Genomic DNA, 17343 nt, shown 5'->3' on the forward strand with positions numbered 1-17343 from the left:
TCGAGTTAAGTACTTAATTCGTTCCAGAGGTCCGTTCTTAACCTGAAACTGTTCTTAACCTGAAGCACCACTTTAGCTAATGGGGCCTGCTGAGCTGCCACTACGCAATTTCTGTTCTCATCCTGAAGCAAAGTTCTTAACCCGAGGTACTATTTCTGGGTTAGCGGAGTCTGTAACCTGAAGCGTCTGTAACCTGAAGTGTCTGTAAACTGAGGTGCCACTGTACCTTAACACAGTTTACGAAAAGAAAGAAGCAATGAAATTATTAGCAAAACAAAAACACTTGAGGACATTCCAAAAATAAATCAATAAGCCAGCCATAAACTAAAAACTTATCAGCATTCTAGATATCTGAGTAGGCCTGCCTAAACACAAATGTTTTTAGCAGGGCAGCCTGCCTGATAGCAACCGGTAGGTAGTTCTGAACTGTACTGTATGTGTCACCACACTAAAAGATTGCTTTCTTATACATGTGGAATGCCCTTCCTACCATATTTATTTATTTAGGGAGGTGAACTTGCCACACCCCTCCTCCCCTGGAAGAAGAGGTATCTCCCTCGGAGGAGGATATTATGGCCTGATGGGTGATTTCACCCAATGGGGAGAGGTGGTGATTTAAGCTTGCTCTGTCCCACATTCTTCTGAAGTGTAGATGCCACCACACTAAAAGACTGTTTTCTTATACATGCAGAATGAATATTATGTGACACCTGTAATGGTGGCAGCTCTGAGTTATTGTCATCTGGAGGGACAACTCTTGCACTAGAGAGCAACTAAGCTGGACAACAAGATACACACCCTGGGGCATTTGTGGTATGAAAAATTGCAGAACCCCAATAGGATTGGATGCAAAGTCCAACCTGTAACTTTTGCAGGCACAAACAGTACTGAAAATGGGGTTTCATATACCAATACCACCATGAGCACAAGCCATTGTGAATGTGAAATTAAAAGGAAGCCCGGGTGAATGGAAAGAAGCCAGACACTTTTCTGTTCAGACTGCGGATTCAACAGGCACAAGTTATTGCTCCACCTACTGCTTCCATTGGCTCATAAGCCAGCAACTCAAAAGCATGTACACCAAGTCAGACAGGTAGCAAAGGGTCACACACAGGGTCCAAAACTAAATTAAGAGTTATCCTTGCCCCTTATGCACTAAAAGCTGGCCCAGCAAGATCAGTGTGTAGAGTATCCCTATCCTTCTCTCTGTGTGTTTGTCTCTTTAGGAATGTTTCCTTAGGGTTCTTTTTTGGATGGGGGCACTTTTGCAAACTTCAGGGCTTCCTCCCAAGCAAGTTGACACATCCCTCTTCTTCATGGGTGGTGCCATTTTGCCTGCATAAACACAGGCACTCCGAGAATGAGTTTGCTATATTGGTATATATGATGGGCGGCTGCCAACAGGGTGTAACTCTATTCCCGAATCTCACTGGCAATTGATCTTCGTGCACGAGCAATTAAAATGCCAGCCAGTTCAGTTTAATAGTGGATGGGTCAATAAAGACTCAGCTGGGATTGTATCCTCTTGCACATATCAAGGCAGATCACAAACCAAGTGGTGCTGCAAATGCTGCCAAATATCAAGCAGACCAGTCAACACAGAAGTTGGGCTTAAAAAAAAAAAAGCCTTAGACAAACCTTTCCAAATCTCCAGCCTCTACAACAGCTGCATAGCAAGGTGCCTCATTTCACACATTTCACATTCAGACGTAATGAATTCTTTGTTAGTGTTACTGATTATAATGCTACACATCTGTCCTGTTTTCTGATGTTCTTTTCATGCTGCAGTACCTGTTGCATTATGGAACCGTGGCTTTTTGACTGATATACCAACACATCACACTAATTTTCATTCCGACCAGTGGACATGGTGTGACACAGCAATAAATGTCACTGCTATCTCCCAACCCTTTCTGCACCTGCCTGCTTCTGTTTCCCCCGCTATTTGAAGATCCCACCCCAAATTTTTACTCCCACGATTTTCAGTATTGATGGGGTTGCAAAGTGATTCTTTCTGGAACCAATCAAAACAGAAATGAACACTTCCACTGGATTTCCAGAAGTGGCTTTTGCATCACATGGAAGCTCAAGTATAATACGGAAATTCACAGTTAGGGAAATGGAATAAATTAAGGTGAGAATGCAGCCTAAGCTACCTTTAGAACTCTCCCTCCACATCACCATTAGTCAGCATTTCCAAGGCTGCCAAATCAAGAGGCTATGACTTTGGGGTCAGGGGAAGAGGTCAATAACCAGCACTCCTAATACATCTCAATGGCAGCATTCTCCAAGGTGACATCCCACATATAACTCCCATCAACATCAGCCTGCTTTGCAATGGGGACATAGAAGAGGTTGGAAGGCAGGATTCCTAGGTTACGATTTAAAGGCCTAATCTTTAATATACTTAAGATTAAGCTTTGAAAGCCCAATACTACTCTGTACTTGTGCAACCAACCAGGCTGTTATGGACACAGAGTCTAATCTGTCCCCCACCCCAGCAAATAAAATTCTGATTGATTGATTGATTGATTGATTGATGGATTGATTGCATTTTTCTCCAATATGCTCAAGGTAGCATACATGGTTTTCCCTCCCTCATTCACCCCTGCATCAACAACCCTGTGAGGTCAATTAAGCTAAGATAATAATGTGCTTCCACTGGCCACAAAGTCCCTGGTTAGACTGCTGTCTAAGGTCTCCATTGATTAGGTGGTCACCAACATGCTGCTAGTTTGCATGATGTTCACTGGGTAGCCTTGGACAATACCCTCATCTCAGCCTAGGCTACCTCCCAGGGTTGCTGAGAAGATGAGGAGGGCAACCTGTATTTATTTAATTATTGCATTTGTATCTCACCTTTCCTGCAAGGAGCTCAAGGTGGCATACATATATCTCTTCCTCTCAATTTTATCCTTACACACACACACACACACACACACACACACACACACACACACTGAAATAGGTTAGGCTGAGAGTGAATGACTCACCCAAGGACACCCAGTGAGCTTCATGGCCAAGTAGGAATTTGAATGCTGGCCTCCAAGGTCCTAGTCCGACACTAACTGCTGCACCATCACTGGTTCTCATAAATAACAATGCCAATTGCCTCCTTGTTTGGCAGGGAGAGAAGATGAGGGGAGTTGCATCCATTCCCTGCTACACCTGCTTCTAAACCTATATTGGTAGTGCACACCAAATAAGGAAGGTTGTAGGAGTTGGGCCTCCGAGGAAGAAGGTAGGCTGGGACTGGGAGAGCTGACGCTTCAGGAATTTGGCTCCCTAACCATGTGGGGCTTTAAAGCACCTTGATCTAGGCTCAGGCACAGACAAGTGTATTTCTCTGAAGACTGAAGCAACCACAAAACATTCTGACAGCTGGGTTTGGCACCAATCGAAACTTCCAAGGCATCTCATGTATAATGTGTAACAGTAATCCAACTGGGATGTTGCCAAGGGCTGCAACCATTTCACTGATAGCCAATCGCTGGGGAGAGGTGAGAAGATTGTCTACGGGGTGACAACCCCTAAGCCACTTCAAGATGTCATAAGACAACCACATGTATGGGCCTAGGATTCAGGCCATGTTTGTACCATCCTTTTAAAGTGTTATGATGCCCCTTGCAACACCCAAAGAACTCTCAGAGCTTGTTAAAGGCACTGAGAGTTGTTAGGAGACCCCTATTCTCCTCACCCGGGACGCGGGTGGCGCTGTGGGTAAAACCTCAGTGCCTAGGACTTGCCGATCGTATGGTTGGCGGTTCGAATCCCCGCGGTGGGGTGAGCTCCCATCTTTCGGTCCCAGCTCCTGCCCACCTAGCAGTTCGAAAGCACCCCTAAGTGCAAGTAGATAAATAGGTACCGCTTTATAGCGGGAAGGTAAATGGCGTTTCCGTGTGCTGCGCTGGTGCTGGCTCGCCAGAGCAGCTTCGTCACACTGGCCACGTGACCTGGAAGTGTCTCCGGACAGCGCTGGCCCCCGGCCTCTTAAGTGAGATGGGCGCACAACCCTAGAGTCGGACACGGCTGGCCCGTACGGGCAGGGGTACCTTTACCTATTCTCCTCACAGAGCTATACTTTCCAGAGTGGTTTAACAGTCCATTCTCCTTCACAAGAACTCTGAGAAGCACAGCTCTGTCAGCGGAAGAGGGGCTCCTCACAGCTATCAGCACCCTTAACAACTCCCAGAGGTCCTTGGGGGAAGCCTAGTGGTATCATAGCTCTTTAAATGTATTGTGTGAACGCAGACTGAGGCACACATTGACTTGGCTCACATCCACACCACCCATTTAAAGCACATGGCTTCCCCCCAAAGAATCCTGGAGACTGTAGTTTGCTAGGAGTTATGGGAATTGTAGCTCTGTTGCAGTGAGCTATAGTTCCCTGGATTCTTTTTTTTTGGGGGGGGGGAGTGGTGGCAAAGTGGTATAAATGTGTTTTAAATGTTGGGTGTGAAGGTGGCCTGTTTGCATTATGCCACAGAGGACAAATTTTGCTTCCAGCGTATTTCCAGTGGCGCACAAGCCCCCTGACTCCTATACATGGTCTTGTGTGCACATGGGCGGTCTCTCATCAGAAAGCAAAGAACTCATCCGCCGCGAGAAATGCCAGGCCTTTTCAAAATGCCGTAATCCCCAGGAAAGTTAAGGAGGGGGGAGAGGAGGAGGAGGGAAGCAGGTCAGAGTGATATTTTTATAGTCCAGAGCTCTGAAATAAATAATTTCAGAGGATGAAAAATATCAGGCACTGAACTTTACGAACATCAAAATGAGATGAATATTTCATAGGAGCCGCGAGCCACGAGCCTGAACCCTGGAAAGGAACATGAATACAGATCCGATAACAAGGATTCCGATGGTTGGACAAGAACACAGGGAATAAGTCAGGGCAGGGAAGGAAATGGGAATGCAGGAGTGAAAGGTAGGAAGAAACTAATCAGGAGATGTCCCCAAAGGGCTGCCTCATATTAGCAAATTATTCTGTGTTCGACCATATCCTATCCAGGCTAACACAGCAGCAGGGCCCCATCTGCACTATGCATTTAAAGCACTGCCGTGCCACTTGGAGCAGGCATGGCTTCCCCCAAGGAATCCTGGGAACTGTAGTTTGTTAAGGGTGCTGTTCTACTGTTGTGTTTTATCACCCTGATCTCTGCACTTCTGGGGGGTGGACATGGATGGGAACGTGCTAGCTGTTATCTTTTTTTGCTGTATTCTTACCTGAAAGAAATAAAAACCATTTTATTATAAAAAGGCATGTTGAGAGTTGTTAGGAGACCTCTAGTCTTCTCAGAGGGCAAGAATTCCCAGAGTGCTTTAACAGTCCATCCCTCCTCCTAGGGAACTCTGGGAACTATAGCTGTGTGAGGGGAATGAGGTCTCCTGACAATTCTCAACACCTGTAACAAAGTAGTTCCCAGGATTCCTTGGGGTAGCCAAGCTACAACTCCTAGGATGCTTCAGGGGTAAGCCATGACTGTTCAAGCATATAGCGCAAATGGGGCCCAAGTCTCCAGTGGACTTCAGGAAACAGCCTTACACTGAGGCAGATGTAACTCTTGAACACAAAGAATTTTTGAACTTCCAGAATTTCTGGAGGTCAACTTTCCAAGATCCATCTCCGAAACATAGGAAGCTCAGAGCTGCCTCATGTTGCCTCAGACCATTGGTCCACCTACCTAAGTGTTGTCTACAGACTGATGGCTCTCTGATGTCTCAGAAAAGATTCCTGACTTCCCCAGCTGTGCTTGGAGATGCCAGGGACTGGACCTGCAACCCTTTATATGCAAAGGAGGTGTTCTGCCCTGAATGACAGCCTTTCTCAGAAGGCAAAGGGATGGCTCCCAGTTTATAGAACTATGACCACCATTACTACACAAGGATGTATGGCATGTTAGGGGAAGAGGAGTACTTCTGGTGTGCCACACGTCCTTCTGGGGTAGTTTGTCCACCTTTGGCACCCATCCTGCACTCTGCTCTCACCTGTGTCTCCTAGAAGCTGTCAGCCTGCAGGAGCAGCCACACCCTGGGAGTGGCTCGCTGATGCAGCCCTCCTAGCTGCTTCCTTGATAAAGTGGTGGAGCTATGTGTGACAGCAGAATGCATATCTGCTTCTGTGCACAGTGCATTGTGCATTCTGTGCTATGAATGCAGTAAAACCATGCACGCATATGATATTTTGGTGCACAGGCATGAATAACATGCATTATGACATTGCATGTCTGTGCACCAACCACAAAAAATGGCTCAGTTAAATTCTTCCCCCTATCCCTGCCTGGCTTTTCATTCTCCAATTCTGGCAACAGGTGAGATATACAGAATTTCAGCCAGACAATATTACAACAGACTGGAACTATTCCTGGGACCTCAAAAGTAATGCACACTCCTGTGTGATATCTTTGTTCTTAAGGGAAACTGGCTGGTATAATAGAACTGCAGGGTTGGGAGAGATGTCAAGACTCTTGATCGTCTCGGGCGCCCTCCTCTGCACACATTCCAGCTTGTCGATATCTTTCTTAAGCTATGGTGCCCAGAAATGGACAGAAGACTCCAGGTGGGGTCAGACCAAGGCCAAATGGAGACTTGTGGTCCTGCTAGGTACTAGGCAAACTTTGGAGGATTAAAACACAACTTGGTTATTCTGTGTGCACAGTAACCACAGTAAATCCAAGGTAGATGAAATGTCTTAAAGAGTCTTTTAAATAAAAAAAAAAGCTATTGACAATCAGTTTTGAATCAGAAGTGAGTTTTGCCATTCATACTCAACTGCATAATTAAATGATTTGGGGGAGGGGCAAGACATAAAATACTCCCTGATTGAAGAATTTATATAATTAATAAATAATAATAATAATAATAATAATAATAATAATAATAATAATAATAATATTGCTCTGTGCCAGGTACCCTTAAACTTATCCCTCCAGATGTTTTGGGACCAGTGGTCAGGGATGATGGGAGTTGTAGTCCCAAAACAACTGGTGGGCCAAGTTTGGGGGTGCCTGCTCTATGCCTCCTAAGAGGTCTCCTGGTGAGGCTGTTTTGAATGTTTGTTCATTCTACCCTGTCATTTCCACAAAGAAATTTGTTCCAGAGAAAGAAACTTACAGTAAAAGGAAATTTGAGAAATACACCCATGAGAACACAGCAGGTATGGCTGTGCTCTAGTTCAGTGTTTCCCAACCACTGTTCCGCGGCACACTAGTGTGCCGCGAGATGTTGCCTGGTGTGCCGCGAGATGTTGCCTGGAGGGAGGCGGGCGAGTCGGGCGGCGAGAGGCGGGGCAGCGGCGGCGAGGAGAGGCCGCCCAGCGCGGGGCTCTCGCCGTCTGCCTGCCTGGCTGCCTGCGAGCTCGGCGGGCAGCGCCTCCGTCCGCAGCGCCCGCCTCGCGGCTGTCATTCCCTGCCCCTGCCAAAGCTCACCCAGCCAAGCCGCGCTCTCCTTCCTGCCTTGCTTTGCTGCCTCCTCTCCCCCCCACCCCCAAAGCTTGGAGGTTCCCTGGCAAGGGGGAGGGAAAAAAATTGAAACTTACACTTTCGTGCGTCCCTCCCGGCATGACGCTGCGCGCCGACGTCACGGGGCTGTAATGGTGGTGTGCCTCGAGATTTTTTTCATCAAACAAGTGTGCCTTTGCCCAAAAAAGGTTGGGAAACACTGCTCTAGTTGTCCCTATTTACCAGGGACAGGTCCTGAGATGAGTCTATAGGGTACTCCCTCACCCATCAAAAAGAAAGAGAGCAGAATCATAGAATTGTAGAGCTGGAAGGTTCCCTGAGGGCCATCTAGTCCAACCCCCTGAAATACAGGAATCTCAGCTAAAGCATCCATGACATATAGTCATCCAACCTCTACTCAAAAACTTCCAATGAAGGAGAGCCCATCACCTTCTGAGGTAGCCTTACTGAAATCAAGATACACTATGTCCACAGCATTCCCCTGATCCACCAACTGTTAATCCTATCAAAAAAAGAAATGAGATTCGTCTGGCTTGACTTGTTTTTGAGCACAGCTTTCAGCAGTGGATAAAGGAGACCAGGCAATGGTGTGGAAAAACAGAGATGTCTTTCAGCAGGGAAACATTTACTTACTCATAGAAAATCAGGAAAGGCTGCAACATTTGAGACTTTCTTTTTTCTTTTTTTTAGTTTGGAGAAAAGGCAAGTAACAGGAGAGATGGTGAAAGGGTGTACAATTATGAATGGTATGGAAAAAGTGGATTGAAACGAGCTTTGCCCCCTGAATGATAATATTAGAATTCTTGGGCATCCAAAAAAGCTGAATGTTGGAAGATTCAGGGGGGATAAAAAAAGCACTTCTTCACACAGCACATGGTTAAGCAATAGCTCCCACAAGAGGCAGTGGGGCCTACTAACTTGGATCACTTGAAAAGAGGATTGATCAAACTCGTGGAGCTCTGATTTGGAATATATTCTTCTAAGAGTATTACACAAATTCATGGAGTATTAAGTCTAGTAAAGGCTACTTGCCATCATGGCTATACTCTGCCTCCACTGTTGGAGTGGAGGGTATGGTGGGTTGCAGTAGATGGTATTAGAGGGTATTCTTTATTGGAGAGTATTCCATACCAGTTGCTGGGAGTCACAAGTGGGGAGAGCACTGTTGCTTGCAGGTTTAATTATTTACTCATTTTTATATCCCACCTTCACCCCAGTGTGCAACCCAAGGAAGCTCAAAACAGATACAACTATAAAAGCACACAATAAATGTAAATATTTTTCAAAGCAAGTAACCCAATAAAAAATAGCACTGAAAACACTAAAGACCATTTAAAAGGGCACAAACAAACGCAAAGTATAACATCCACCCACAAAATACCCTGCCGCAACAGCCAGTTAGTGGCCAATGTCTATTGGAACAAAAAAGTCTTTACCTGCTGGAGAAAGGAAAGCAGAGAGGGGTCCAGGCTGACTTCCTGTGGAAGGGAGGTCCACAATCTGAGAGCAGTCACTGAGAATGCCCTGCCCTCTCTTGTGTCCCCACCAAATGTGCCTGTGAAGGTGGTAGGACCCAAAGAAAGGCCTCTCCAGATGACCTGAAAACCCAAGCAGGCTCATATGTGGAGAAAATTGTGCTTCAGATAGCTTGGACACAAGCTATGTTTGGATATGCAGGCCATAACTTTACACTTTGAATTGTGCCCAGAAACAGACCAGTAGCCAGAGGGGCTGTAGTCACAAGAAGTTCTCCCCGTAACTGGCTCCAGTAAGCAATCTGGCTGCAGCAACTTGGACCTGCTGAAGTTTCCAAACACTTTCCAATGACAGTCCCACATAGAGCATGTTACAGTAATCCAAACAGGGTGTACAACCAAGGCATGTCGCTCCATGGCTGGATCAGACACCTCCAAGAATTTGCACAGCTAGTGCCCTTGCTTCAAATGTGCAAGCACACTCGTGGTCACTGCCAAAACCTGGGCATCTAGACTCAAGACTGAACCCAGGAGTATGTCCAACTTGCAAACGTGAGTTTTCAGTGGAGTGCAACTCTATTCAGCACAGGATGAATCCCTGCTTCTTTTATCTGCCTTTCAACCGACCATACTGGTGACACTGAACTCCAAAACTCTTGACAACATCTCCTAGCTGTTTCAGGTAAATGCTAAATAGAATTGGGGGATATGACAGAAACCCAAGTGACACCACAGGCCAGTGGGGTGAGGTGGAAAGGAGCACAGGGGCAGTTGCCCCAGGTGCAAAATTGTTAGGGGGTGCAAAATTTCAACATCCGGCGCTGTCTCAATGTAGCTGTGCACTTCCATCACTCCATTGAAAACGGCTTCTCCATGAGAACCAGGAAGTGATCTATCCAGACAATGGAATAACTATTCTTTTCTTATCTCCGACTGTGATCTCCTGCGTAACATGGACACTGTTAGGCAGTTGGATGCACATGCATATTCCGTCTAAGTCCTTCTCACTTATCCACCTGCCTCCGCATGGCCCCGGGCACTGGCAACTCACGCTACATCACTGCCATAGGCCAATAGCATCAGTTCAGCTACGGTGAGAACAAGATGCTAGACTAGATGGGTCTTTGGTCTGGTCCGGCAGAACTGTTCCTATGTTCTTAAAGGCTTCTAACCCATCTTTCAAGGCACATCGCCTTCTCGGGGCAACTTACATAAAGTTTTAGAACAACAAAAACAGTTATAATTTAACCATTAATTGGAAAAAAATTTAAAATCAGCGGCAGCTAAAATTCTTCAAGCGTAGCAAAATAATTAATCATAGCAGGCTGGAATAAAAATGTCTCCAGAGTTTTCTTAAAAACCACCAGCCATATAGACATAGTTAATTTATGTATATATCACATTTAACAGAAATGCCTCCGTGCTCAACAGCGGTTCACATACAAAACAGCTCCAATTCAGTAGTACATGAAATAACAATAGATTCAGGTAGGTAGCTGTGTTGGTCTGACCCAGTTGAAATAAAAATAAAAATAAATAACAAATTGTCCAGTAGCACCTTATAGACCAACTAAGTTTGTTCTGGTATAAGTTTTCGTGTGCATACACACTTCTTCAGATACACTGAAGCAGAAGTCACCAGACCCTTATATATAGTGGGAGGGTGGGGTGGGGTATTTCTCAGAAGGGTGGTAGGAGATGGGTGATTGGCTCAATGGGTATGGCAAACCTGTTGACGACTGTTAACGATTGTTAACGACTGCAATTAGTCCTGCAGGAAAAAGCAAGGGATAGTGTGCACATGACCAAAAATAGCTTTAGCATGTGTAATGAGACAAGAAATAAAAATGTAGAACAAAAAATAACAATGCAGATCAAAAAGAGGAACAACACTGCAACATACTACTAAAAATAATAAACTGTAATTATCATTATATTTAACAGGCATCACAATTTAAGTGGGAACAAAGTTGACCAATAGGTGCAACGATACCCAATAAGCCTGAAAGCTGATGATATTCATACTTAGCAAAAACAAGCACATATCTTTTATGCCTCAACCCAAAAGTGCTCTTAAGATTCTTCTGGAAGCAGATTCCTTATGAAAAGCTTGAGGGTGGAACAAGGGAGATGGAAATAAACACAAACTGGGTGACAAGCAGAAGTCACACCCACACCATATTTTTAAAGCACATTTAAAGCATGTGGCTTCCCCTAGTGAATTCTGGGAACTTTACGCCTCACAGAGGTACCATTCTCAGCAAACGTAATATACTAGAGTTCCCAGGATTCTTTGGGGCAAAGCCCTGTGATTTAAATGTATGGTGCAGATGTGACCAGAGTTTCTCTCCCCTGGGGATGCATTTGGTGGGGGATGGAGTTCCAAAAGGGCAGGGCCACCACTGAAAAGGCCCTGTCCTTGTTACATGCCATCTAACCCCTATCCAGATGCTGATCTCAAAGCACAGAAAGGGCCATCTGGATGCCAGTGGTCTTTCAGCTAACCCAGTCCCAAGCTCCTTAGGGCATTAAAAGCTAAAACAAGCATCTTGAATTGGACATGGAGACAACAGGCAGCCACTGTTACCGGTACAGTGATATGTGTAATGGAATATGGAGGTACAATATCTCCAAGAGTTTTAGTAACCACATTCTGTATCAGCTGCAGTTTCCAAATAATCTTCAAGAATCACCACCTGTTGAACACACTGCAGCCATCTAACCAGGACTTAACCAAAGAACATGTCACTGACGTTTCCTTATTTATTACATATTTATCCCACCCTTCCTCTAGGGAAATGTGTCCTCTCCTCTCCACATTCTTCTGCACAACAACCCTGCAAAGTAGATGAGTTTTGAGACTCAGCAGGGATTTGAACACAGGTTTTCCCAATACTAGTCAATATATCACACTAGCTTTCGCTCTCTCTCTGTGTGTGTGTTTTTTTTGACTCTTTAACATTGACTTCTGCAGCCCATTTGCTTGATTCAAAGTTGAGAGAACTACAAATGTGAACCTAACCAGGGTCTGGTTTTCCCCTCAGAGCTCTGATTTGCCATTGGTTGACTGGGACCCACCAGCAGGACACCACAGCCTTGTGATCTCACCTTCATAAGGCTGATTTCTTTGCTACATCTCTCCATGATAGCCACATTCTGACCTCTGGTGCTTCCCAGCATATGTCTTCTTGCATAAATTCCACCTGGGATCATATGCCTGGGATAAGTCAATGAGCCATCACACTCAACCACCAGACCAAAATAAGGAGAGGATAGTGAGCTTGCAACCAAGGAAAGGAAAAGGGGAATATATATATATATATAAACACTGACGACGCAGTTAGATAGAGTGCAACTGCTGTGCCTCTTCTCACCCACCCCAGTCCTGCTGCAAGCAATATTTTAATATTGCCCCACAGTTGATGTGGGGGGAGCCCAAGAAGCTGCAGTCCATTGTTCCATCTATTTCAGTATCTTTCCAGCATTGCAATGAAGTTGTGATTCTTTGTAAGAAACCGACAGAGTTTTCAACACCCTCATTACCCTAACAACCCCCCCTCCCCCCTCCCCCCCCCACACACACTGAGAAAGCTGTGAGAGTTGAAGTAGCATGATGTGGGTTTGGTAGTGTGGGAATAGAGTTCCTTCCATATGTGCTATTGTGGAGCAATATTCTCAATTCGTGCATCAAGCTCCTCCACCTTCCGCTGTATAAGCACATCACACTGTCGACTCCACTCGATTCACGAGAAGGTAAATGACACCAGATCTCAAAAGGGTTCAAAGCTGCAACATGGCTGTTCTTTCCTAACCTCTCTCCAAAGTGTTATTCCTCTCCATTATTGGAATATATCACCCCTCCCATCTCCCCATCCCACCCCATTTCATCACAAGAGTATTGTGGCATCACCACCAAGGGCTAAGCAGAGACCAGTAAGCTGCATAAGCAATAACTTTTTTATTTTGGTTTTCAAAAAGCATTGTTCTGAGACAGGCACAAACTCTTGCAAAACTAGATTAGGTTTTGGTGCACTGATCAGACTAAGCTGCCCCACTAACACACATGCGACCCACCATCATTCACCCCCCAACCCCCTCAAATAACAGCAGGGGGAGACCAAGCATAGCTGTGTGTCCCAACAGCCTTTAAAACATCACCACCTTTAAAGAAATTTCTTCGAGGCAAGGAGGGGCGACACACACAAACTGGAAAGCTAGCCTGCCAGAGTGGCAAAGAGGCAAAAAACACAGAAACAGGGGGCATATTTCCTTACAGCCATGAAACAGACTATCCATCCTATTTCTCCTAGAAAGAGCTTCTCCCTGCCAGCCACACCTCCTTCCTTCTATAGTGTAACCCTCTCAATGTGCAGCGTGCCAGACATTTCTCCAGCCTCATCCACACCCACAGCTGCACACCAGTTCTCTTGATGCACAGAGCTGTCAGAGCCAGGGGCTGAAACCAAAGTGCACCCCAAAATCCCATGCATCCTGGTGCGTCCACCAAGCCTCCTAGAATCTCAGCCAACACCCGAGCGTAAAACCTATAGCAAATAAGCCGCTGACCACCTATTATCATCAGCTCTGTCCCGGAGTAAAAAAAAGAAGAGAAAAAAGAGTCTCTGCTCCTACCTGAGGGTGGCGCTCTCCCCTTGCCGGACGGTCACGTTGTCCATCGCCTTGGGGAAGGTGGTATCTCCGCTGCGCACTGGCACTCCTGCGGGCACAAGGAAGAGGAGCCTGAGAGACAGGACGACCAGGCACCGCCAGGGCAGGACTAAGCACCCACCGACCCCCATCCTGGGCTTTCCTCAAGGCAAAGATATATATATATATTTATTAAAACAACCAGAGAGATGGATGGAGATTGGTTTGACAGGGACACCTCGCGGTGCCAAGTGTGGGCACAGAAGGGGAGGAGAGAAAGTGACGATGAGGAGGGAGAGGGCGGCGGAGCCTTCAGAAATCCAGTTTTTGGGTTTGTAGCTTTAGAGATCCGAGCCTCCCGAAAGGCATCCAGCGGAGTCCCAGGGAGGAAGAAGAAGCGGCCCCCCCAAGGTGGCCAAGTTGCTGCGCGCCTCACAAACCAGAGCTTCCGATCAAGAGTTCGTGCATCTCACTTTGCTGGAGGAGGTGCGCTGCGCTCCGGCGCGGTAGGGCACAGCCGGCACTCCGCAGCCGCGCAAGGCGACGCGCTCCAGAGCGGCCCCTCCGGCCGGAGTTCCAAAAAATAAAACTCCCCGCAGAAGAACTCGGGGAATGGGTGGGGCGAAGAGGGGGGGAAGCACCCCCGGAGTAATCTCAGAGGGAGAAGCGACAGGCCTCCTGCTCCAAAAGCTCCGACGGTGCCACAAGGCAGGATGGAAGGGAAGGTCCGGCCGGCTGCCGCTGCTGCCCGGCGCTGCGGCTCGTGGTCGGGAGCGGATAGGAGCCTCTTCCCGGCTCAGCTGTGCTCCTCGCCGCCGCTCAGCGAAAGGAGGCTGCGAGGAAAGGCATGGCAAAGCTGGCGGTGCCGGCTGTTGCTGCTGCTGCTGTTGCTGCCTGGACCAGGGCTAGGTTCAGCATCCCGGATGCGCTCTGCCTCCTGGCTGGGCGCATCTCCTCCTCTGCCGAATCGCAGCCTCTCGCGCCGGCTCTCCGGAGCACACACACGCATCGGCTTGCAGGGGTTGTCATGGCAGCAACTCCATCATCGCTGACCAGCACTTGGGCTCCGCGGCACAGGCAGCGCCGCTCAGGAGCGCAGACTTAGCACATTAATCTCAGCCAAGGACACCGGGGATGGGGGGGACTCTCCTTGCTTTTAACCCTCGCGGCGCCGGCGAGTGCACCTTGGGACGCAGGAGAAGGGGGGGCTTCTTAACCCTTGCGGGCCCGCTCCCAAACAACTACCTCGCCGTGTGTGTGTGGGGGGGGGGGTATTCGAGTCCTGCATTTCTCTTTATAAGCGACCGCGGAGCTGTTGGCACTGCGTCCTACTATCCTGAAGTCTGACGGGGGTGAGGGTGGAGGGTGAGTGAGTCCAGAGCGTGGCATCCAGCCAACTTGATGGATTTTTATTTGAACCCTGGGCTTTCCTCCCTGTCCGCCTCCATCCGCTCTGGAAGTGGATAATGCAGGGTGAGGATGGAGTGGCGCAGAGACTAAAGTGCAGGAAGAGTGAGGTAGGAATCTCATTTGGATGATAAACCTGCTGGAGGCAAGCCACTCTTTTTCTCAGGCCTCAGTTTGCCCAGCCTGAAGTATGGGAATAATGATGGCTAGTTATTCTAATAGTTGTTTTGCATATGATGATGTTTTATATCACACCCTGTGTTTCTCTACTGAAGAATAGCTGTCTAAAAGCCTTGAATAATAATAGTAATAGTAATAATAATTCTACCTTACAGGGCTACCCTATTCCTGTAACTTTTTAAAAACCCCTTTAATGTTTAAGTTTTCATTGTTGCATCCTGAAATGGGACCTGATGGTGAAGGATGGGTAATAAAGCAAATAAATATGTAAATTAATAATATGAAGATTACTGTTAATAGGAAAATGCCCAGATCACTCAAAGAATCACAAGATACATTATGAGCATGATGGAAAGAAACATGGAATTAGCAGAAATGACTGGCAGAATCCAAGACCAGGGAGAAGAGTTGGTGAAAGAAGATTGGAAGAAATTTAAAGACCATTTACAGAAATATTGTAAAATTAATGAATGCTAGAAGGATGTTGGATAGAAACTAAGGGGTTTCCAGCTGTAATGCTTTAGGAGATACAAAAAAAGGTTTACAAATGGGTAAAAGCTTAATGGTAAGGATTTGCTGAACTAACAAATTGAAGTGGAATACAAAGAAGGGAGGTATGAGGAGGTCTGGGGAAATAAGCGTAAGGAAGATATGTTATGGAAAATTATTGGTTTTTTAACTGTTTTTATGTTGTATTTTGTATTTTGTATTTTTCATTTTCATTGTTATATTTTAAAAACTTTAATAAATATCTTTTGGGGGGAAACAACAACAAAAGGGTTAGGACATGTTCATCTAGTGCAAAAAGATTATATGGATTGTGTCTCCTAGGCTGCTTTGAGGAGGCTGTTCCATGACATAGATGCCACCACTGGGGTACCCCACCTACAAATATGGTGGTTTTTTTTTTAACAGAGGTAGGACAACCATCTTGCCAGGAATTCCTTTGGTGTGACTCCTATATAGCTTGATGACCCTCCCCGTCCCTCGCAGCTCTACATGGTCTCTTCCAATTCTAACTATTCAATAATTCTATATTGCAGCTAGTTCACAGTTAGCAACATGTATGGGCAAACGTAGCCCACATAGTTTAATCCACCTTGCCAGCAGATGATGATAGGCATCCCCTCCTCCCGCATTGCTATTCTGCCCACTTTACAGAGTGAGAAACTGAGGCATGATTCACAGCTAAGAAAGTCACTGGCTGCTGGAAGTCAACTCTTCTACAACAAGACCTGGGTGCGATCATTTCCAGCACTGAGTGCTTCCAGATGACCTGTTTACTGATATGTTTGCAGGAAGTTAGACAGAGTCAGCTGAGCATTCACTCTTATTTGTGCAGAGGTTAGACAATGTTGCATGGATCAAGTATGATCTTTCCAGTGCATTTTCCCACCTCTTTCCTCATCACAAAAAGTCTGATTTGGGGGATTGGAGTGGAATCGGTGTCATTGTACAAGAGCCCTGAATCAACCTTAATTGTTCAACCCAAAATTTCCACTTTGTGATTGAATCTCACCTGAAAATAGCAACAGCCAATGAGTGTTTCGTTTCCCTCTTCCTAGTCAGCCTGCCGCCAAAGGCAGCCAGCTCAGTTAGAAGCTTTCCTATCTTACAACTCAACAGCATCCCATTTGTCTATAAGTAGCACACTCTTACACTCTCTGCTTCTTTGCTAACTGAATTATTATTTCTATATATAATCGCCTGCTGGTAGGAAGTGCAAGACATAAACAGTCCCAGGGGATTTGAGTCCTTTATCTCGAGGAGAGAGCGGCAAAGGCAAGCTTCAGGAGTCAGCAGCCCCCTTTACTTACCCTTCCCTTGGCCCGGCCGCCAGAGCCATATATTTCACTCGTCTTTGGCAGCCTTTCCAGGTGCCACAAAATCAATCTAAGATGCTTTTCTCTCTCATACTAAATGCTCAGTCATTTGGCTCAGATCAGGATCAGCTCCCCCATGAGTTCATCTAGGCTTCAGGCCACAAGCACACCACACATTTAAATCACTGTGATGGTTACAATTCCTGAGGACTGTAGTTTGTTAAAGGGGCTGAGAGCTGTTAGGAGACCTCCTGTTCCCTTCCCAGAGCTACAAATCCTAGGGTTGTTTAACAATCCACCCCCCCTTCTCATGAAACTCTGGGAATTGTAATTCTGGGATAGATTCCAATCTCC

General features: G+C 46.3%; 1 protein-coding gene across 8 annotated transcripts in view; it reads right to left on the reverse strand.

The window, feature by feature from the left end:
• The window catches only part of NTM (neurotrimin), an 825333-nt gene that overhangs the window by 349099 nt on the left and 458891 nt on the right, over positions 1-17343 (reverse strand). For all 8 annotated transcript variants that reach the window (XM_081172697.1, XM_081172696.1, XM_081172695.1 and 5 more), the window contains exon 2: positions 13565-13649. In XM_081172697.1, coding sequence (XP_081028823.1) covers positions 13565-13649 — 85 coding nt within the window. The remainder of the gene's footprint in view (positions 1-13564; positions 13650-17343) is intronic.

Source organism: Podarcis bocagei (assembly GCF_964188305.1).
Source record: "Podarcis bocagei genome assembly, chromosome: 15".
Lineage (NCBI taxonomy): Eukaryota > Metazoa > Chordata > Lepidosauria > Squamata > Lacertidae > Podarcis > Podarcis bocagei.